General features: G+C 39.6%; 1 protein-coding gene across 2 annotated transcripts in view; it reads right to left on the bottom strand.

Annotated features, from left to right (window-relative positions):
• CTBP1 (C-terminal binding protein 1) overlaps positions 1–24,509 on the bottom strand; it is a 219,733-nt gene that overhangs the window by 149,153 nt on the left and 46,071 nt on the right. For both annotated transcript variants that reach the window (XM_031588247.2, XM_031588248.2), the window contains exon 2: positions 16,210–16,364. In XM_031588247.2, the coding sequence (XP_031444107.1) occupies positions 16,210–16,267 (58 nt within the window). In that variant the 5' untranslated portion in view covers positions 16,268–16,364. The remainder of the gene's footprint in view (positions 1–16,209; positions 16,365–24,509) is intronic.

Raw genomic sequence — 24,509 nt, 5'->3', positions numbered from 1 at the left:
AGCATAAGAACAGTGAGAAAAAATATGGGAAAAGGGCAAGGCCAGCAATTTGTCAGCAGACTTCTCCCTGCCTCCAGTCTACAAATCAAGAAGGATGAGAATCAAATCAACAAATCCAGTGAATTGCTCTTCCACAATGGCACCTGCTCACTTCTTCAGAGCTCATGGAACTTTGGCAACCTCTGCCATCCTGCAGCAAGGAGCTGCAAACTGCCCTGCTTGCAGAAGGACTCACTATACCCACACGCAAGCATCCTACCGGGTAATGTGGGGAATGGATCCAGATTTGCAAAGGTACCAGGCTAGGGGTGCCAGGCACATTTGAAGGAAGTTGGAGCACTGCAGGGCTGAGGAGGGGATTGTAATTGCTACTCTTTCATTAAAGTAGGTCAAAATCTTCTTACTTATTCCCAGAAAGGGACTTGGTGTGCTGACTATCAATAGCGCAGTGCGATGCTGAGTCAGGTCTTTCCCAAGCACGGCTCATCAGGACTTTTTCAATCACAAGCAACACTCTCAACACCAGCTTGCCAGTTGGATCCAGGAGGGAGAAGCAGAAACCCCAACCAAATCCCAAATGCTCCTCCAAGTGCCCATTTTCAACCACTACAGCCCTCCACAACCTGGTCTGTACAGGATGCCCAGTGGCTGAGATGCCCAAAGCAGGCAGTGTTCACATAAAATCAATAAAGCAAGAGACATCCTTGGTACCTAACTTAATTCTGGTGTTAGTTCTCATCTTTGAATCACACTACTTTTTTTTCATTCACCTCTTATTTCCCACATAGCAAACTGAAGAGGATGGAACATAGATAGGCAGAGTTTCATTTTAGGCTCCTTCTGCAAGATCAATAATCAACACATTGCCAGCAATGTGTCATTTAATTAAAATATGGACATTGCTACGTGTTCCAAACATGACTTGAACCTATTCATTTCTTTCTTACTTCGAAACCTTAAATATATGTATATCTGTGTGTGTAAAGGAGACCTAAAAGAAGATAAAATATGCAGCAAAATGTCTGAAAGGAAATTAGAAGCTTCCCAACTACGTGACTTAACCACATGCTTTCACGTGTACTTAAGTACATGTGTACTTAAGGTACTCTGTGAATACTACGGTGTGGGTACAGACAACTCTTTAAAAACTCTAACTCTCAAACACATTATGCATTACCAGTTCTGAATTTTCTGCCATTTAATATGCTGATCTTAAGCATTAATGGAACATCTTCAAATGGCGCTTGCATCTTCAAATAACTTGACTAACTGTTGAAACCTCAAGTCTGTATCTTTTGGTCTTAGCAGCAGTTCCGCTGATAATATCGTGTGATCAACCTGATTCTTATATGAACTTAGAATGAGAAAGCTGTGGCTTAATGCTATCTTCTGTAGAGAACAACTAAAACCAGCCTTTCAGGAAGTAAAGTAAAACTAGATCGGTGTCTCTCTTTTAAGCTAAATGTTTAAAAAAAAGCCCTTAATACTTTACCTTTTGTGGGCAATATATTTAAAAACAGAATTAGCCTCACATTAGACTGCAAGTTGATGGAACAGTTCCAGGTGAACAGCCTACCTGAGCTGGAAAGCATGTGGTTCCAAGTTCTGGCTTTAGGCATCAAAAACGTTGACCACCATGTTGGTACTGCTCTTGTTACCTGAATGGTCCTCTGTAGATAAGCATTTCTCTTTTTCTCTCTTTTTCAGGCTTCCACTTTTATGTCAAATAATTCTTATTGTCTTATCCCACAATTTTTATGCTACCAGAAGATGTAATTACAATTTAATTGTTAAAAAGCAACATCTGTCACGAATACAAAATATAAAAAAAAAATATATGTACATGCCAATAGGGACAACAACTCCAGCTGTGGAGTAGGCAAATGATCAGATGTTACAGCCAATCTATACAGTAGGTTATATTGTTAATGTAAAGGATACGATAATAAATTGAACTTTTACTTATAACTTTAGCTTGTCCCCACCCCATGCATGCTCTCACTTTAAAGGTTAAGGAGTATTTGCATGGGATTACCTCTACCTAGGTTCCGAGTTTTAAATAAATTGGTTAGAATCTGAAGTTTTGGCAGTTTAGGTTTATAAAACATTTACAGCATGTGTAAAACTGGAAAACTAAGTCAGGATCTGTCCCACATTTCTGCTGCATTTAAAAACTCCTAAAAGGCACAAAAAAAGCCTGAGAAGACTGCAGAAAGAAAGGGGAGCTATCTGTCAGCCTTTAAAAAATATTGCTACAAATAAATCAACCTTCTAGCAAATGGAATGTAAGTGTAATTTCATTTTAACACTAAATTCCAGTAAATAAGACAAGTTGTTCAACAGAAAACACAGCTATGAGCTCCTGCAAAGCAGTGATGACAAATCTTTCATTTATCTGCATTCTGGAAGATGTTTGGACCTACTGAATTAAAGAAATCGGAAGATGAATTTCCTGAACTAGAGTGCAAACTTGGACAAAACAAACTCTATCATACTGAGTCATGAAGAAAGATGAGAGGGGAAAAGGTACAAACCACATCCAGACCCAGAAACTACACCAAGTGACAAAAAGCCTGAAGAGAAGCAAACTTATGTAGCAAATCAGAATTCATAGGAAAAGAATAAAAGGAGACAGGTGGCAGGAACAGCATACCTATATGTTTAAATTATCATTCCTATATGTTTAAATAAGCTTTTAAAATAAAATAGCTCATTTTTTTGATCCACAATATTTGGTTACATTTTCCAGCGATCCATATTGGTCACCAACATGGCTTCACTAAGGGCAAGTCATGCCTGACAAACTTTGTGGCCTTTTATGATGGAGTTGCAGCGTCACTGGATAAAGGGAGAGCAACTGATATCACCTACCCGGATTTGTGCAAAGAGTTTGACACTGTCCTGCATGACATCCTGGTCGCCAAATTGGAGAAAACTAGCTTTGATGGATAGCCCACTCGTTGGATAAAGAATTGGTGGATGGTCAGAGAGTTGTGGTCAATGCCTCAACATCCAAGTGGAAAGTGGTGACTAGTGGTACTCCTTGGGGGTTGTAGCTGAGAGTGGTGTTAACATCTTTGCAGGCAACACAGTGGGATCAAGTGCACCCTAAGCTGTTTTGCAGATGACACCAAGCTGAGCAGGCAATTGACAAGCTAGAGGAAGGGGATCTTATCCAGAGGGATCTGTATGGGCCTGAGAGGTAAGCACATGACAATCTCACGAAGTTCAACAGGGCCAAGTGCAAGGTCCTACACCTGGGACAGGGCAAACCCAAGCACAGATGCAGGCTGGGCAGAGAATGGCTTGAGAGAAGCTCCGAGGAAAAGGATTTTGGAATGTCAGTGGATGAAAGACTCAACACAAACCAACAATGTGTGCTTGTAGCCCAAAAGGCCAACTGTATCCTGGGTTGCATTAAGAGAAGCAACCAGCAGGCCGAGGGAGGTGATTCTGCCCCTCTACTCTGTTCTCAGGATACCTCAACTGGAGTACTGTATCTAGTTCTAGGACTCCCAACACAAGAAGAACAGCAAGCCATTGGAGCAGGTCTAGAGGAGGGCAGTGAATATGATCATGAGGGCTGGAGCACCTTCCCCTACGTGGACAGGCTGAGAGAGTTGAGGTTTTTAGCCCAGAGAACAAAAGGCTCCAGGAGAAACCTTATAGTGGCCTTCCAGTACCTGAAGGGGGGCTATAGAAAAGCTGGGGAGGGACTTTTTATAACGGAAGGTAGTGACGTGACAAGGGGAAATGGTTTTAAACTGGAAGAGAGTAGGTTTAGACTAGATATGAGGAAGAAATTCTTTACTGTGGGGGTGGTGAGACACTGAAACTGGTTACCCAGAGAGGTGGTGGATGCCCTCACCCTGGAAACATTCAAGGCCAGGCTGGATGGGGCTTTGAGCAACCTGGTCTAGAGGGAGGTGTCCCTGCCTATAGCAGGGGGGTAGAACTAGGTGATCTTAAAGGTCCCTTCTAACCCAAACCATTCTATGAAAAAAAATCTATGAAAAATATTGTGCAGGTATCATACATGAACACAGAAGTATACACTTGCCTACAAAGAACTTAAAAGAGAGCTTTTAAAACTCCCTGCAATGTGAAGCTTTTATCTGGAACAGCACAACAAAACCTTCATCACTTGATTTTTCAATCAAGTGATTACATCAAGCCAAAAAGGCACAAGTCAATCACACTTCTGAAGGGTTTCACAAATCTGGGAAGACCAAAGTTTATATCTGACAAACGTTTGGCACAAGTAGTGCAGCTGACATGGAAACCCCATATGTATTTCTTATGTAAAAGGAGTAATACACAACTTGGGGGCGGGAGAGCTTCCATGTGGAAACCAGGAGTAGACTGAAAACTGCTGTTAGAAAGCATATGCCTGTAACATGGGTTTCCTCAAGTTAATCATTTACAGACAGAACAAGAGATAGAGCAATCTACCATATCTGACATACAAGCTTCCAGACTTGCTAGCTTTTGGAAACATAAGTCAATGTCAGTAGAGCTGTATTATTTTATTCTTTTTCAGAGTACTGCTTAACATTTTCCCAGCTAGATCAGGTGAATATTACACTCTGCAAAACGATTCAAGTCTTCACCTAAAAGAACTGTATTTGATAATACCGTAAACAGTTAAATATTTTTTTAGCTATGCAGAAAATCATGTTTTTAGGAGTATATTCTGCAGGGGTTCCCATTAATAACAGAGAAATACAATAAAAATCAGAGGAAATAACACCGGGAGATAAACATTAAATTAAAAATTAACATTTAATGTTAACTGATTTCCAGTGCAAATCCACTTGCACAGCAACAAACATAGAATGATAGAATTGCTCAGATTGGAAGATCATCAAGTCCAACAAAATGAACATATCCCAAAGAACACTTTTAGAAAAACTAGAAAGCAAGGAATGACATAGAAATGATTTCCTCATTAGAAAATGAAACCAGAAAAACAGAAAAAGTGCCAGACTGACATTACAAAATTAAACGGGAAAAAATTTTGTAAATTCTAAGATTTCACTAAAAAGCATTTCAGAATTTCAGTTAAGGATTAAGACTTAAGAAAAATTCAAAACAAGTTAGTACCTATTTCAAAAACACTGTGATTTTTTTTTTAAGATTCAACTATGAAAAAGGGAAATATGTAGAAAACACGTGGGTCTATGATGAGCTGGTTTTGCAAATTCTGAATTGTGGCCAATGAGAGTGAAGCAGGGAAGACAGGACAAGAGTAGCCCAGTCCTCAGAGTCCCACCCTTTTATTTATTACAAAATAAATAGGGCACAGTTTTAACTTTCTGCAAAATTTTGCATACGAAAACAATAGAAACAGGTAGGAGAGGCTTGAATTCCCCATCCTGACGTAGAGTCCTCAGTAGCAAACTCAGTTTTCCCTTTTTCTGGTACAATTAATCAATTTTGCAGTCTCTGGAAAAGGAATTGCAGTAAACCTCAAAGAAAGGATGATGAACCTTGCAAAAAAAAAAAAATCACCTTCAGATCAATGATTACCTAGAACCCAAAGCCTCCCCATTCCTGAGCACATATGTACTGAAAAGCCACTGTTAAACACATTGCAATTTCCAGAAGCAATTTTGAGACTCTGGTCTAGGGAGGGTACATGACTTTGAGCCCAGTAATGGAAGGTGCTTTCTTGGCCAAAAAATGACCAGCTACCACTTTTTATCTTTGTAGCAATTTCTGACTAGTCTTCAGGCAGATATTCAAAGGAAACCAAGCTTATAGTATTGTGTCTGTCTATCCACTTGCAAAGCCCTCTTTAGTTAAACACTAGCTCAAGAATTTCACCTGAAAGTTGCCTCTAGTCTCAAGCAGAATTAAGCTCCTGCAAATTTCAGTAAGGAAAAGAAAATGCTGCCAGATGAGAAGAAAGAACCGAATGAAAGGCCCCATTCTGTGAAGGGCAGCAGTAGGACCCCAGCAGCAATCCTGTCACTGGTCTCACACAGGCACTGACTCACCAGCACAAATGCACCTCAGGCCCAGGCCCTGTTGCCTGAATTTCTTGAGTTTGCAATGAATTTAACCAAACCACAGAACTGTTTGAGTTGGGAGGGACTTTTAGCAATCATCAAGACCAGCTCCCCTGCAATGAACAGGGAAACCCACAACTCCATCAGGTGCTCAGTGCCCCTCCAACCTGACCTTGAAGATCCCCAGGACCTGTTCCAGTGACTCACTACCCTTGGTCATGAAAAAAAAAAAACAAACCTTCCCTTATATCCAGTCTAAAGCTTCCTTCTTTTAGTTTGAAACCTTTTCCCCTTATCCTATCACAACAGATCCTGCTGAAGGGTCTGTCCCCTCCTTCGGATAGTGAAAGACCACTCTGATATCTCCCAGGCCCTTCTCTTCTCAGAATATTTCTTGAATAAAGCAGTATCACGCCTGCTATCTGTCTGCAAAACCATCTCCAGCTGACAAGTAATGTGTGTGATCACAGAAAACCTACCTGATGTGCATCTGTCTGCTTAACTGTTGTAGGATCCTGCCTTGTCTTAACTACAAGATGAACAATAAGCTCTTCAAACTTGCAAGACGGCAGAAAAATCAAGATCTGAAAGCATGGAGGGAATATAAATTTCATCCACGAAGTGCAAAAGACTCTAAGGTGCTTATGGCTTTAGATGAGTGTTGAAGTATCAAGACTCCCACGTTCTCCTTCCTCCCAACTTTGGGTGACTGCATCCCTTTGCAGATGTGGACTCAGCACGTTGCTAGGCTGCCAGGACTGCCAGGCAGCAAATCAGAGCACGCAGATGTAAGTCACGCTTCCAGCACAACACATCGAGCATGTTTTATTGGTAAGGAATCAATAATCTACATTGCTATAATCAAATGTAAAATGTGACCGTATTTCTCCCAGGGGGAAGAAAAAATAAAAGAAACCTGTAAATCATCCTTACCGCCTTCTCAAAGTAAGACTTATACACCCATTCTTCAATTTGTTATAAAATCAAATTTCAATATTAATGAACAAAGCCGCTCACGTTGCACAACATGTAATTAAAATTCCTACTATTTCTTTTGGAGCTCCTTCTATTCATTGCCTCACCGAATTATTAAAACAAAGCAGTTACTATGGCAACTAATTCATTCTCTGCATTATTACATTGTTTCTAAACATCAGTCTAGTCATTCTGACTTGCATGCCCTAAATTCCAGTTGGAAATTCTGAACTTTTGTCTTGTCAGAAAAGCCTTTCACAATCTATGCATTCATGCAGATAAGGATAGCTAGAGTGCAGCTGCTTTTGTTTACTGCAAGAAGAAATAACTGTTACTAAATTATGTGAGTTTGATAAATTGATGATGCCTCCACGCAAGTGTGGAGCAGCACTCAGGGAACGAGCATGGGACTTTGTGGAGCACTGCACAAACACGACCATCTGCAGGTTAGATAAACTAACAACAGCAACAAGAAATGACTGGCAGATGTTGTGGAAGCTGAGTAACACCTGCCCAAGTGGTGGCTGATACCCAGCAAACGCATGGGTAATACTCATCCAATCAGCAAGAGAAAGAAAATGAATGGCAAGAGACGAGAAATAGAAATTAAATTATCTGGGAAAAAAGTTCTTTTAGAATTTAATAAAATCATTTATTTAAATGTGCATGTTTTGACAAAAAGAAACGTGCATTGTATATTAACACATTCTTCCTAATTATCCATTAAATGAAGTCTTAGTCTATTTGTATTTGAGTGTCACCTGTGCACAAGGAAACTTGAGGAATACAAGTAGGACCAAAAGAATCACGTCTTTCCTCATCACCTCTTGCTGTGCTTCCAACCTGCTCTGTAATTTTTATTGGTTATTTGGATGCATGTTCAGTTAATTGGCAGAATGGGAGGTTTAAAAATTCAGTGCATAGGATGCTACCTGAAAAATAAGGGCTAGGAGAAAAAGGAAACGGGGATAATTTTGAGCAACTTATTCCTGGACAGAAAGAGAAAAGAAGAAAAAAAAACCACTTCCAGTCACCATAAGAAATTCAAACTTAATATTTAATTCTCACAGGTAAGGACAGAGGAAGGAACCTTCTAATTTTTGTGCCCAAGCAGGGTACAAAACTGCTGCTCTGACCTCCAGCAGTACCCGTGAGTACAGTTTTGGCTGCTCCAAACACAAGGCAGGTCAGATGGCAAAGCCTTGTGTTTTAAACCAATTCCAAGAGCACTGCAGCCTGCTGTTACTTCTACCACAGCACCTAGGAAGGTGTCCTACAGGTTAAGCAGAGGGTCTGGACTCCAGATGAGCTGCCCATCATATCACAAGGGCTTCTCTAAGGAGAAGAGATATCTATAGGATAGATAGCCTCTTCCCCTGGCAGAGACTGCCTCCAGCTTTCACAGAATGGCCAGGGTTGGAAGGAACCTCAAGGATCATGAATCTCCAACCCTGTTTGGACAAGCAGTGCCCAGGACCCACCACCCAAGGAAGCAGCCACAGATGCCTCAGAACCAGAAGTCACCACTTCTTATTTCTCACCTCCAGTCGTGCAATCACGCTCCCACCCTGACTGCACTATGGGAGGAAACAAAATAAAATCCCTCTTTGCATCTCACACTGTGCTTCCCTAAGGATGGGAACTGCCTCTGTGAGAGCCAAACACGCCTGCTTTAATTAGATGACTATTTAAATTTTTCAACATGTTTACCAGACATTTAATCTTTGTACAGCTCTCTCTCATTCAATTTTCCAAAGCAGGGTGTAAAGCTATGTATAAACCTAAGGCTTCTAAAGCATCTTCCCTGACCCCAGGCAGCAGTAAGTACGTATTACCATCAAGCACTTAACTTCTAAAGCTTTGGAAAGTTCTACCAGGCACTCGTGCACTGCATACAAACTAAATATCTAGTCCTAAAGGTTTTTTTTTAATTTTCTGAGGATTATTTAGATTTAGACAAATAGGTGTGGCTAAATAGTAGGTTCTAATTCAAATACATATGATATTAAAAAATATAACAATTACAGCCCTGTGAGTTGTGAGTTTCAAGCTGTGTTCTGTTTACCATACTTAAACAATATCAGTTTTGTTATTTATGTGTTTAAATATACTTAAATGTTTAAGTAACACTATTGTGACTGAAGGGGGCATAAAGGAAAACTGGGGAGGGACTTTTTATAAGGGCAGGGAGCAACAGGATGAGGTGAAATGGTTTTAAGCTGGAAGGGGGTAGGTTTAGACTAGATATGAAGAAGTTCTTTATAATGAGGGTGGTGAGACACTGGAACAGGTTGCCCAGTGAGGCTGTAGATACCCCTATCCTGGAAGCACTCAAGGCCAGGCTGGATGGGGCTGTGAGCAACCTGGTCTAGTGGGAGGTGTCCCTGCCTATAGCAGGGGGTTGGCACTAGATGATCTTAGAGGTCCCTTCCAACCCAAACCATTCTGTGATTCTGACTGATCACAGCTGTTAAGAACATCATAACTGAACTTTGCTTTAACAAGTAATATTTTTATTGCAATACATCAATGAAAATATAAGTCTATAGGTGAAATATGTAGTGCTGAGCACAGCTGAACACAGCTTTTCTTTAAAAAAAATTAAAATTTAAGATCAGTGACATTATTATTTCAGTGAAATTAAAAAATTTCCTCTAAAATTCCCCTCTCCCCATCCCCTCCACCCACGTTTTCTTGTTAAGATAATGCTTTTCATTAGCAGCTACTGTTCAGCATCATTTAGGGCAGAATGGGCTTTTAAGTTAATTTCTTTCCATACAGTTTGCACTGTTACCAGTAACACCTCTGTAGCATTGCAAAAGCTTAAGTGCATGCAAATTCAAAAGCTGTATGGATAGCACATAATGAAGACTGAATTACAAAGGCAAGTTGCAGCAGCAATCCAAAAGAACACCAACAACACCTTCCCAAGTAAATACTGAGTATGAAGAATAAAAAAGCAACCTCAGCCTGTCCATAAGTAGTTCAATTCTAGCTGTCCCAACAGAAAGGATGGGTTTTGGGGTAAACATACCCCAAATACCCAGATATACAAACAGTCACAGACAAGTTTCTTATATGGCTATTCATGGTAGCATTTTTCTCAGTTCATTGATTTCTTAGTCCATAGAACTCCCTCCTGCTCCTTGAAGACAACACTCGTATAACAGGTTAAATATGTTACCTCTCTATTTCAAGCTCACAGAAGTATTTTCAAAGTTCTTGCATGCGGAACACATAAAAACAGATGAATTGTTCTGAATATCCTTTAGTGATGAACAAGAACATACACATTTTTACTTCAAGACACTGAAATCTGGAAGTAACTTGGGTTATTCATAGAATATCCTGCTTGCGTTATTCATAGACAACTCCACTTGCTTACTTTCATTAGTTACAGCTGAAAGATTTGATGGCTGTTCCCGCAGAAAGGTTTTGCTTGCTGTTACTACCTGATTCCTCAGTTAATTTCTACCGGATTGCTAAGGAAATAGGGAATTTTTTCCAGTTCAGAGTCCTTATTTATTTGCTAAAGGCACTTTGGGCTCGAAAAGCACATTTTTGGTGAAGGTTAATTGGTACTTCATGACAGAGCAGCTTTCACTTAGGAAACAACAAACAATAAAATATTAGGAATCTTTTAGCTCCCTCTGCTGCCCTAATCCTTCAGTAAGCTTTCTTCTGAAGTCTGAAAAAAGACAAGCAGCAGCAAAGCATCCCATCACTCTCCTTTTAAGCAGGATGTTCAGTATGCCTGGCACTCTGAGCAGAACGCGTAAAGAAAAGCATATAAAGTGCTGTGTGATGTACAACTGTCTGCAGCTGTGTTATTTCCCTTTGTTCTCCAATACCTGCAGCAAGTCAACTATGAACATCTTCAAATGTGGATATTGATTAAGAAGATTTATAGCTAGTTTTCCAAAGAAAATAACACCTGCAATATCCACTTACGTGAGAAAGTGCTGAAGAGTACTCAACACCTTGGAACATTTATTCTTCTTTCCTTTTTTTTTACAGATTAAGATATGCAGTACACTCCAGCTTCAGCAAAATTCCTTTCCATACAGGGAGAACCTTGGCCAGGCAGGCCACTGCTCTCATTAATACCCAGAAAACTGCCCAATTTCACAACTGCAGTGAGCAAAGTCACAGCTCAGCTATACCAGCTGGGCTCCAGCAGTGGTCATGGTGTATTGTGTGACGTTTGTCAACCTGCTACTTTCACATGGTAAGAAGTTAGGCCCTCTGCCACAAGCACAAGAAAAATCTGGAATCAGAACAAAGCTTTAAAACTTTTGGTCACTCTGTATTTCAAGACTTGTTCATGAATGTGGAACAAAAACCTGGTTCTGTTCATGTTCTGGAGTCATCAACACACCACATCAACTATAAGGGAAAGATGCATCCTATTAGATCTCATACTATACAGCACAAACAGAAAGAGGAGCTTTAAAAACACATTTTCTGATAGGGACAGAAAACCTCGTCTGTATCCTTGAAAAGAAACTACTCCTTTATCATGCACTCTTCTGTCCTTAAAAGAGCACAATGTTCAGTTACTCGCCAGAAATCAGACTTCCCTGAATAAAGACTGTCCTTCTAAGAGCAAAAGATGAGAGATTTTATCTGAAGTTTCAGAAACACATGCCATTAATATGCATTTTCTTTTTCAATTTAGGAGCCCCGTTCAACTCTTCCTCTTTCCTTAGGTAATAAAGCCACGCTGTTAAAATCACTATAACACATTCCAAGCTTTTTTCTGGGCACTTAAAGGAAGAGGCAACCTGTGCAGAAAGCTGTTAAGCTGTATACCAATGCTTCAGAAAAAGAAAAAGGGCTCATAAGGATTGCTGAGAAGCTTTGGGTGTGCAAGGATGTCTTTTTTCTTCCAAAACCTGAGCTAGAAAACCATGTCACATCTGTCAGGGGTAATGCAGGGTCTTCACAGACCTGCTGAACATACACCATCAGTATTTTCTCTACGTACCTGGTGTCTGCAAATGATTTTTGCTGTGTTTCAAGCTATCAAACCAGAAAAATCAATCTCACAATTTCGCAGCTACATTTCCAGTGCTGTGCTGTAGTTGTTTAATCACTAATACTCATGTCACCAAACAAGACAAAATAGAAGGAAACACCTCTTCCACCTCCCAGGTCTACCGATACCTTTGATTCCTAAAGCTCAGACACTCAGAAAGCAGAGGTGCCAACCAACATATACAATATATTTTACAAAGCACTGTACTTAGAGAATACTCACTGCACTACGTTTGCCAAGCCTGTTTGTTCACAGACGATTCAGATGTAGCAGAACTGTCCTCACACTGCAGCCACCTCCCATTGCCTTCCTACCTCATCTGTTAGCTCCTAGCAAACCATCAGGTCACACATCCCCAAGGTAACTTCCAAGCAACGGTCGGTAAAATATGCACACACTTAATTAAAGATTTCGAGAATATAAGCAAATACACAGCATTGTTTACAGATCTGTTACAATGCGAAGTGCAATAATACCTTAATTAGAGATAACAACATTTCAAAATGCCAAAAACATTTAGATTTTTTCAGATTACTCAGAAAATGAACACATTTTATTTTTGCACTGTGACACTTCCAACTGTTCTGCCAAATGTATACTGCTATAATTATGCTTTGCAATCATCAGCTTCACTGGAGAGGGGGACAAAGAACAATATAATCAGTAACTAATAACTATATATAATCAGTAACTAATAACTAACATCTTTCACATGCCTTGTTACTATTTTTCTGCAAGAGAAGAAGCCTAAAAGCTACTTTATTGACTGTGAACAATCTAATATTAGCATCTCAGTGTGCCCAGGACCATGCTGTTATGCCAAAGCAGACTTCACGGCTACCAGTGGAAGCTGAAAACCACAGTTTTGTATCTGGCTTCTTCAAGGGACAGTCTGACTGCCATTATTGAAGTAAATGCCAGTATATAGAACTATAAAAGCTGGGAGGACAGAGCACAGTTGAATAGCACCTTTTTGAGACAACACATGCAAGAACATGGCACACCATTCAAATAAGAGGAAAAAAAAAAAACCCTGAAAATAGCTTCAGGATGAAAGGCAAATATTCAGTTTCATATTTAAGAAACCACTGAAGGGAATCATAGGTACCTCGGAGACAAAAATTACTTACACAACTACATTAAAAGAGAACTAATTGCTCCCAAAGTAATAGAGTCAGATTTTTTTTCTCCTCTGAGTATTAAGTGAAATGTAGTAGTAGCACTCCCAGTCCATCGTTAACTTGGGATAACAGTAAATCCAGTGCTGCCTGTTCAATTTGTTGCTTAATTTGCATGATTGGTTACTGTAAGCGAGTGTGCAAATTGCAGAAAGCCATTGGAAAACAGTTCAACTCGCAGAGCACTCAGCATTCACAGCCCTGTGACTTACAGGAGCGTTTGTGGCGACCCATTAACTGCACAGAACAAGCTGTGTGCAGCCCTGTGCACATGTTCACAGCGCAAAAAAACTCATTTTGGGAATCAGTCCCACACCATTCAATTTTTAGGAACTGAATTTCAACTCACTATCACTCCCTCTAAGCAGTGAGACAAACAGTAATGAAATGTGGTGCGTCACAACACTGCTGGCATCTCTTTATGGACGCAATAACGCATGAACGTCTGCTCATCACAAGTTTTTATGTTAAACAATTTTAAAATACACATATAAGCGGCAGCAGCAGTAATTAGCAAACCACCACTACCTGCTTTTAGTGAGCTTGCAATAAAACGCATCTTAAAAATAATTCCTTTCTGAGCCAAAAGGTTGAGAAAGAAGAAAGCTGTACGGGAACTGCTGAACAAAAAAAAGCTGACAGAGAAGATAAGCCACCTTTAATAGCTGTACAGCTCATTAAGTTTCCTGAGCTTTAAAAAAACATTACGCATCCTCCTAAAATATAAAATATTTAGGTTGTGTTCTAGGAAGTACAGGCAGAGAGCTCTTTGATTTTTAAACCTGACCAGAACCACATATAGAGAATAGCTTTTCTAAAAACAAACCAGCCCCCTCATTTTTATCCTACATTACACACTGGCATGGATACTGATCTAACAACATCAGCCAGAGAGATGTTTACAAACCTCTAAGAACATTTGGAAATTTGAACGCACAGACACTCAGGAGCAGAATACAGATCTGACATTTTACAGAGCCAAATTGAATTCCTGTAACCAGAACACTTTAAGCATTTTTCCACATCCATTTTTTCTTCCCCTCTTCTCTTGTTCACCCTCCTTCTAGCCTTCCCACTCTGCTGTTCCAGCACAGCATTTATCCAGCACATGGTAAATGGGATTAGGAAGTCAAAGTGGCTAAAAAACTTTATTCCTACTTTATTTTTCAACTGCATCAATTCCCTACAATGCATGGCTGCACAGATAGATTTTACCAGTGCAGTGAATTGTGCAAGGCTGGGAAAACAAGCCACACAAATGGCTGTGATTAAACAGTGTCACAACATGTGAACACACAGCCTGAGGGAAGCTGCTGCTGTTTTATACAGTCACAGGGCCTAACGGTCTGCCACCTCCACCCCTTACAGCATTCTTTGCCACATCATCACAACTAATTTCTCTTAAGTCATCCAACTGATGAATACAATGACCCTAAAAGGAGGGTGGAGTCCAGTTCAGCTGTGGGTGCCACCAGAAGTGACAGGTTTCTCTGTCCTCTCTCACTTCTGCCTCCTCATGGTTTGCTAATTCAACTCACACTAAAACAGGCAAAAAAAGAAATAAATAATAAAATAAAAAGGAAGTTGAATATATACCTTTAAGTTTTCTTCTGGGGTCAGACACAGAGACTCTAGACCTGGGACCAAAGGATGAACAGCACAAAGCACTGCAGCATCTCACCCATAGGTCACTTCCAGCTGATCCTACTGGATGAGTTGCCCAGAAGGAGGGACATCCTTCCCAATTTTCCACCCTCAACAGCCAGCTCCCCAATTCTTCATAAGCAGATAAAGCTGACCTCTTGGCCAATCAGTCATGCAGTGACATAAGACTGATTTGGATCAAGTACTTGGGGTGACCTTAGTCACTTTTTGTCGAGACTACATCACATATGAAATTCTACCCTGTGATACTCTGATGAAATGCCTTTCTCTGGCTTTGTCAAGGGGAATTGTCCCTGTGCCCCTCACTCCTCCTTTCCAACTGCCCCTTCAATGCAACTCTTGAGTCAGCTGTGATCTGGACTGAGGAATTCACCTAAATGGAAAATTCACAAACAAAATATTTCATTTTCAGTGTTGGTCCTCTTTCAGTCTAGCTCATTATATGGGTACACTCATATTGACACAAAGAAAGGGGGAAAAAAGGAGGACACAAGGAAGCTGTCAGTGACTGCTTACACCAAACACAGCTGCTAGAGAAACGTCTCATGACTAATGCCGAGAGAAGCAAATGCTTCAAGTGCAGTTTACTGCTTCACTATTAGGCATGATGCAAAGACTACACATCCAACAGTCTGTACACTTACTCCAGTCGTACAAGAGTGGGTTTGGTAAAGAAATTAATAGATCCCTTTTAAGAAGAAACAAACATTTAGTATAAAGAACCGCTTAGCCTCAATCATTCATGCGCATTCTTCAAAATAATACAACTTATCCCTCAACCTGTTTTCACATCAAATCTAAAAAAAAACAAAGAATACCAGGAACATACAATTCAGATAATTGTGATTCAAGATTAATTGACTGACGCAAGTGATTCCACTCCTTTCACAAGATCTCGGTATTTTTATTAACGTTTGTTAAGTTTGGGGGTCTTCTGGGATTTTTGTCTCAATTTTCTTTTCCATTTCCTCGCTAAGACCAGATACAGGCTCTTAGATCAATCTATATGAAGCATATCTGTACAGAAAGACCCTAGAGAGGATTATGCGGTCTCCTTATCCTTTTGTGGTTGTTCTTTTATACAAACCCACAAACTTTCACAACATCTTGGCAGAATGTTGTAAAAAAGCTGAGCTGAAAGGAAACGGAATTGGACAACAGGACGGAGTTCCCACACTCTTTGCTTTTATTCATCAAAACCAACACCTCTACACAGTTAACAGAATTTCGACAGGAAAAGCAACTCAATTTAAAAAATACACTGAATGACCAAACGAGCAGAGTTCCAACCTCCAGAAATATTCACTAAATGAATGAAACCTTAGAAATTGAAATATCCAACCTTCAAAGATGCGATCCAGCCGTTGCCGCTTCACTTTGTGTTTGTCCATGAGAGACATAAGAGGGGAAGCTCAGAGAACGTCTCCACACAGTTTGATGATGGACTTCAAGTCAGCCACAAATCAGAAACGTTTTCTGCCTTTTATAAACTTTTACCTGTGAATAGAAAGACAGATCTCATAAAGACTGGGTTTTTTTCACCCCTTTCCAAAAATAGTGACCTATATATGCATAAAAAATAAGAAAACATACCAAGTTCCTAAACATACTTGACAACCTGGGATTTCACAATAAGCTTCCCCATAGGAATGCATCATTCTTTTGCATCATAACACAGCAATCAAGAAAACGCTCCTCTCATGCTTAACTGCAAAGATTTTGACGTTAAAATAAATTAGAGTTTGATACTGGGAAGTTTAGGGTCACAATTCAAGAAACATATAACTGAAGATGTGCATCCCAGTGACAACACAGACTGCCAACATCTATATCAAGCAAATGGCATTTAAAACAGCTTCATGCATGACTAGGCAAGCTCTTTGGCAGCACACACAACTAAGCACTTTTCAGATCCCGTATAGCTGGGCAAGACAGCAGAAGGGTAGCACAACGCACAGCCTGTGGGAAGGGGGTGGGGAGAGGAGAAACATCCCTCCACGAGATCCTCATCAAAATGGTAGATTGTAAATAAAACACATAGGAGCAAGTGAACAGCTAAAGCTATCGAGATCCTTGAAAAAGCATAATATGAGCACTGCATCTGTCCCCCGTAAGGATTTCAATGGGCTCTGAGAACCACACTCGTATTACAAGCATGGTGCATATAAACATGAGCCAAATAATCGATCTCCCCTTTTCTTTTATTCCTGCCCAAGAGCTTTCAACATCAGTGGTGAACATTACATGGCCTTGAAAGCGATCGAACGTAGAAATCTGCTTGTTTCTTTCTAAGATGTTAATTTTTTCTCCGAACAAACAAATGCACATTTCATCAACATCTTACGAAGACTCATGCTCTCGAGGTGAAGTGATAAAGAAAAATATTTTGAATATGAAGTACTGCACATTTGCACTAAAATAGCTATCTTCTTTCAGCCGTACTCTGCTTGCTGCTTTTGGATTTTTAAACAAAGCTCCTCTCTGTGTTTATTTTCATTTGAGGATGGAGGTAATGTGCAATATTCATCATGCTTTTATCACTTTATTCAACCTCATCCTCCCCTCCACTCTCCCCTCCACCTTTTCCTTTATCCTCAAATTCAAGATTGCTCTAATGTTCTGCACAATGTCTGACTACAGCTGAACATAATCATCATGACAGAAGAAATTGATGAAGAATGCTGAAGACCATTTTCTCTTAAAAAATAAATAAAACACTGCCATATAATAAATTTTCTGTTATAATTCCCCACATTGATTATTCCTGCAAAATACAACATCCTTCAGTACTGAACATGGCTTCAAGATTACACAAGCATTACACCAAATCTAATGCAGTTAAATGCCTTTTAAAACTAGCCGTAGCTACCTGCCTTTCCTTCAGCCAACGTGCCAAACTCGTGTCAATCCTAAACTGGCATTTATTTGCCTATTACCTCTGTTTTACAACCTACCTCCTTCAATAGACAATAGAAGGATTAAAAAAAAAAAAAAGAGGACAAGAAACAGAAACCAGAACACACTGAATGTTTCCAATGCTAATCTAGGTTTAAATTTTTATAGCTAATTTAATTTCCTGTCTTGTAGAAACATATATGCCTTCTGTCCTCCTTGTGCTCAGTTTTGTTTATTCATTCAGCCAAAGATTTTTCCACTGTAGTCATTCTACATACGAAGCTGGCTGACAGCTGTAAAAAAGCAGCCCATCTGTAACTACTGACCTACCACTGGAAGTGCCACCAGCTGTTTTCTATCCATCTACAGTAGCTTCAAAGCGTATCGTATAAATCAAGTAGCTTTGTTTAAAACCCTGGTTGCTTGTTTTTTTTTAATCCATAGCAAGATATCGTAAGTTTCAAAAAAATACGTGTGAGCAAAAATTAAATTAACATATTAACATAGGGCTAAATGTAACCCTCATACAATTTTATTATATTTCATCTTCCAATCCAAAGAGAAGATGATGATATGGGAAGCATTTCCCAGCAAAACAAAAACGTTGTAATTACGGAGCGTTAGTTACTGCAATTACTAAACCACAACATGAATAATTGTATTTGAGAAATTCACTGAAAATATAAGCCCATTGCCTAATGAATTAAAACTCAGAACAAAAAGCACCAAGAAGTATTTAAGAGCACACTTCCGTAGCTCAATATTTCAACTAAATGAGAAACCAAATGAACTCAGGCTATATATTGACATATACTGTCTAACTGCACATCGAGTGGTAGCTTCAGAGCCATCTGAAACAGGTACAGAACCTGTTTGTGCAGCACAATTTTGAGATTAAATATATATCACTGAAAAGAATATTAGAGGTTTTCTTTCAATTAAACAGATGATCCTACTCTTTGAAGATATTTTTTAAGAGAATATGCCTCTGGCAATTATAGCCTGGAGCTTTTAGCTCTATCTCTAGAACGGATGAGCTTTATTCTTTGAGACACCACAATAAAAGTAAAAGAGAATCTCCAACATTTTTATAGCATAGCAAACAAATTCTACAAGCTGAAATGGGAATGTCAAGTAAGTAAAGCAACTTTGACTTAAGGCAACATTGGTGATGGAGTAAAGGACAAACATAAAGCTGTGAGTGAGAAGATTTGAAAGCAGGCCATTCAAAACCCAGGAGGTCTCTGCAAAAAGATGATGAGAAAGAAGAAAACTAAGAAATTATTTTATTTTTAAAGCTAACCAGTAGGCTACTTACACGCATACTGGTAGGTTGAGATCACAGAATATCCTGAGTTGGGATAGTCCACTTGTAAGGACTACTGAGCCCCACTCCTGGGATGAGTTCCAAATTACTAAAGCACTCTCATCAAACATCAGAGGTTGCGATGTAGGATACCTTCCTTGGCTTCACTTTCATGGGAGACTTTTAGGTGAAACAAATGGTCTTTATACTTAATTAAACTAGGTGGTGGAAGCCTACTAAAAAAGTAACCTGCATCACACACAACCTGTAAGAGCCCACTTACAAAAAGACTGTGTGTATAAGCTCTTCTGAGCATGGACTTCGACCCATACAGCTAAGCAAGGCAAAAGACTGACTTGTACCTTTGTCTCACTATCAGCATGTTTCGCACAAAAGGATTTGTAGACTAATCCAAACATGCTGATAAAGTGTAAGAAATCCAAAACAGAAACAAAATTCACAGAACAGACTGATATATCATTAACACACAGAGAACAGAGCAGTGAAGTTCCATGTTGCCCTTAGGAATCTCTATCTTCGTTCAATTTAACTGTTCTAATGGACATTCTTTGGTCTGAAACTACGTTAAGTTCCTGAATTATTTTCTCTTTCTACTGTCAACTTTCAAATGTATAAAAAGCTACAGCAGGAAAAGTGGGAAGTTTATTTTCAACATTCCACTGCCATCAGTTTCTTATGACTTCATAAATTAAATAAGTTTCCAAGACAACCCAAGCAGACTAATGCTTTGCTTCTCCTTCTCTCCCATCCAAATCAATAAGAGCTCTATTTTCCATGACACCTAAAAGCCTTCAAATAGCCATTCTGCACAGCCTGGAACTAAGAAGTAAATAATGAAAATGTTCCTCGCGCTATAAATATTTAAATTATTGCAGATAACCACACATTTTGCAGCAACTGTTTGTTATGGAGAATAAATAGGTTCCCAAGATAATAAAGGCCCACCATACTTAAAGACTTCATGACAGAACAGGCAGCTCACAGCACCTTAGGCTGCCCACCATGCAGAACAATGCCTCAGCAGGATGACCAATGTGACAGTAGTTTTCTGTTGTTTTTCTTTCGTTGCTTTTGTGTGGTTTTTTTTGGTTTTTTTTTTTTTTAATGATTATTTTATTTATTTGATTTTCTCTTGCATGGCTGTTTGACAATCAAACCAGTGAAACAACCAGAAGGACTTGTAGAACTTACACTGGCTTCATGGCAGGACATCTGCTATTCCAAGCAGTAGATTCTGCACCACACCCCCTGTTCCCCTGTTTGCACAGGTAAAAACAAAGCTCCAAACCTGCACAGATTTAAACTATCAGTTATAGAATCCTAACATCCATTTTATGCACTTACCTCTCCACAAAGCATGAAGCCGTAAGTCTCTGCAAGCCTAATTCAAAGCAGCACCCACAAAGAATTACTAATCACCCTACAACAATTCGTGCTTAAATTAATTATTGATGTCCCTCAGAAATTAAGCTTCATGTTTCAGGTTTTCTTTTCTGGGCAGAAAAGGACAGTAAATGACTTACACTGAAGACAACTTAGAATGTGAGAATGCTGTTTATGTGAAATGGAAATACATCTATATTGTCAAACACTTTTCTATTCCTGAACAAAGTCTCTTACATTTGGCAAACGAGAGGACAGTATCAGTTTATAAACAGCAGAAAGGAAAAGGACATGGGAAAAGGCTAAGTCAGAGAAATTAGCTTAATGTTCAAATAAAGAGCAAAGATGCATTTGCTTAGTAAAGGCATCAGTTTTCTGAGGCCATGGGAAGAGATGTGGGCTCTGAGAGAGGGCAAATAAAGCATTCTGCCTTTTTTTTTTTTTTTTTTTTTAAACAAAGTTCTACAATTTGTTGCTCAACACTTGTACTGTCAGTAAGACAAGTACTGCTTCTGTGCAGAGTAAAACTTTTGGATCTGAGGATGCTGCTTCTGAAGGAAAGTTAGGTGATACTGAAAATTCTCACTGAAATTCCATGGAGTATTACACCTACGCATAGAATTTAACTATGAGATTAATACTGAACTCAATTTTTTTCTTCTTTCTGAGGTTCAAAAGTATTATTCAGCAATACCTACCACTAGACATTTTAAAAATATCAAATTTAATATTTAATAATAGCAAACAAAAAAAAGTCTAGAGAAACCTCAAATAGGAGGAAAAGGAAAAGAGGCCACGCACATCCCTTCAAAACATGGCAATATTAAGACTGCTGCATCATCACTGGAAATCCTATCTGGAATACTGCAGGTCAGCTGTCCCTGCTGCTGTACCTCTATGGGGATGCCATGACTTCCACTGAGAACTACGGCAGTATTGAACCATCACAGCATTTACACTGTACTGAAAACTACTCTTACAAAGGTCTAAGCTACATTTAAAAAATAAGCATGGCCCAATGAACACAACAAGATTCACTGCCAGAGGAGAAAGTATTAAATCACACTTCCTCTGCAAAAATGGAAGCTATTCCACCTAGTCATGCAAAAATGAGTATTCTTGACTGTCAGACAATTTATCTAGCCATTAAGTGTGGCTAAGGCACTTTGCCTTACCATTAGATGTCAGTACAATCTAAGAGAAACCATACAGAGTGCTTCAAGATCAATGAAATTGTCACATGAGGGAGGAGATCACTGAAGGAGATGCCAAGAAATGTTGGACGCTACTCACAAAAAGCTGAAAATCTCAAACATTGCAATGCTGCTGCCTAAATCTCAGCTGCCTGTATATGAAAAAAGATGAAGAACTAGAAGTGCCACTACAGGCAGTAAGTATGGTCAGAGGCATGGGAGAGCTTGCTTAAATGAGAAGAGGAAATGCATTGGTTGAAGAAAAGTTTGGAGAAGAAACAACTGCATGGAACATGAAAATATGACAATATATGTAAGATATGCTTCAATTCAATACCTAGGAGAATGCAGTGAGTACCAGAAGAAAAAAAAAATAAACAAACAAGCTTTCTCATGGAATATTCAATTAAACTGGAAAATCAGGTATCACAGGATGCCCAAACTTTAAGTGGTTCTTAGAAGGAATTAGTTATTTATGGAAAACTCTTCAGTGTCCACTATTAATGATGGCCAATATGCAAAACCAGATCAGAAATCCATAAGCAGAAAAGCAACAAAAGAAAATCATCAGTGCACGCTTGTTTTGTTCTCCCACATAGTGATCACTGTGTTATATTAGTGTTTAGCTCAGCATCCAACAACTGCTGCCAAAGGAGCAGCTTTTCACAAAGAGTAAAATCAGAACAAACATGATACTTTCCTCAAATTTCCACCCGTAGTCACTGCTGGAGACAGTAATGAGGAGCTGTGGTCCCTTGTGATACACTGGCACACCTTACATTCTTAAAGCTGAAATGAGTTAGTGTGATTACGGCTAAAAGATACTAATAGAATCATCAAACTGAAAATCAAGATGATTAAAAAATTGCCAGTGGCGTAGACCCACCATAGTACGTGGGGTGGGTGCCCCATCCCTGGAGGTGCTGAAGACCAGGTTGGACAGTCCCTGGGCAGCCTGAACTGGTGAGTGGCAACCCTGTTCAAAGCAGGATGTTAGAACTAAGGACAAGGGCTTTAAGATCCCTTCCAACCATTCAATGCCATTCAATGATACGGCTCTATGATACATGGTACATTGGTCAAGCAGTGACAACTGTAACTAGTTGGTTTTGCTTAATTGTCAGTTCAGCTACGAGTTCTAGCCAGTGCTTTCCTACACGTGTGCCTGGAGGCTAGAAGAACCGCTCATGCTCTGCACAGGTGCCAACACTTCAGCTTCTTCCTGCAGCAGAGATTCAGCTCCTTGATACTGTCCCAGAAAGTCTGATCTCATCAGACACTGACCTCCTCAAACACAAATCACAGCAAATCACAGAGTGCAGGCCCCAGAGCAGGGCACCGCCTTGTCAGAGCGGTTCCACCAGCACCCAGGGCAGGAGAACCCTTACCTCAGGTATATCCCAGGCCCTGAGATGAAAGGACTTGGCACTGTGAGGTTTGGGTCAGCAGATTACTCATCCCTACTGCAAACAAAGCTGCTTTTCTTCAGATGGAGCTCTCCACCCTGTGAGAATGGCTCACTCTTCTTCTGTATTTGGCCTCAAATTTGAAAATGCAGTTTCACAGAGTGCAGCTCATTAAAGCAAACATGATCGCTCCGCAGCACTTCTACCTCTGTTCAAAAATTATTATTTCGTCAGCAGTTTTAAATATATTCAGTGAACTTTTTTTTTCCCCCTGTTGACAAAAAGGTTTCAAGTAAGGCCAAGAACACACCTAGTCAGCACACCATTAAAAACAAAGCTACCATTTTTTAGCTTATTACTCACTATTTTTTAATGTTGGGTGCAAGTGATCTTTTTTTCCACTATCCTGTTTTTAATCAAATTAATGTAAGTCTTTAAATAAAATGTCTTCTAAGATACAGCATCACATTTAATAATCATCAGCCGAAGTTATGGCACGAGATGATAAAATGGCCTTGTTGAAAAAGAATATGGTGAAAACAGTAGTTTACTATCACAACAGGAGGTTGTGATAGTAATTCCGTCATTAGAAGCTTTTCATGAGTTATTTATCTTCACCATAAGTTTTTTCCCAAAGCTGTTTTTCCCCTTAGTAGCATCCTCTCTCAATTATGGATCTGTCGACAAGCCAAAAATTACTCACTACTGACAGTGTATTACTGCAGATGTGTGTGACTGCAGACAGATGGGAAGCATCACTGCTAACTCAGATTTCTGGGTCATGAATAACACTTTCACACAGAGACTCAAACCAGTATTACAGAATTCTGAGAGGCTACCTGACTGAGACACCTACATTTCTAGTAAAATCCCAAAGATGTTCTTAGTGTTGGAAAATTGTTGTCAGCTGGAACCTGAGCAATAGCACTGCTATGCTTCCCATCTGTCAGAACTTCTGAAAGCCTCGTTATCAGGTGCTCAGCTTCTTCGGGAAGAATGGCAAGCTGATAAGCTCCCATCTAACTCAAACTGAGACCTGTGTGGGCTTCCTGAAATTATGTATCCAATTCATAACGTACCCAATTCCTGGTTTTGCCTCTTACACACAGACCTGGGACGTGCAGCTAACCTTGCACTTTTCATTTCTCCTTTGCTGACTATGTGAAGCAACGTGCAAGTGCACATCCCAGCACACACAGATACTGTGATACATACTGTTTTACAAAGTACTTTACAAATCCCAGATGAAAACCATTTAAAAATGTCAAATAAGAGGGTTGTTAGATCAGTGTTAAAGTAAGTGCTTTCATATTTTTTGAAGTCTGAAATGAAAGAAAATTACATTGAAAGAAGATCAATCTCCTCTCAATTTCTCTGCACAGACTGAAGAGCTGACAGACTCCCTCCCTTTTGTAGAGAGGGATGAAAGAGCCGGACA

Source organism: Phasianus colchicus, chromosome 4 (genome assembly GCF_987193195.1).
Source record: "Phasianus colchicus chromosome 4, bPhaCol1.hap1.1, whole genome shotgun sequence".
Classification (NCBI taxonomy): domain Eukaryota; kingdom Metazoa; phylum Chordata; class Aves; order Galliformes; family Phasianidae; genus Phasianus; species Phasianus colchicus.
This window is presented reverse-complemented; position numbering and strand designations above follow the sequence as displayed.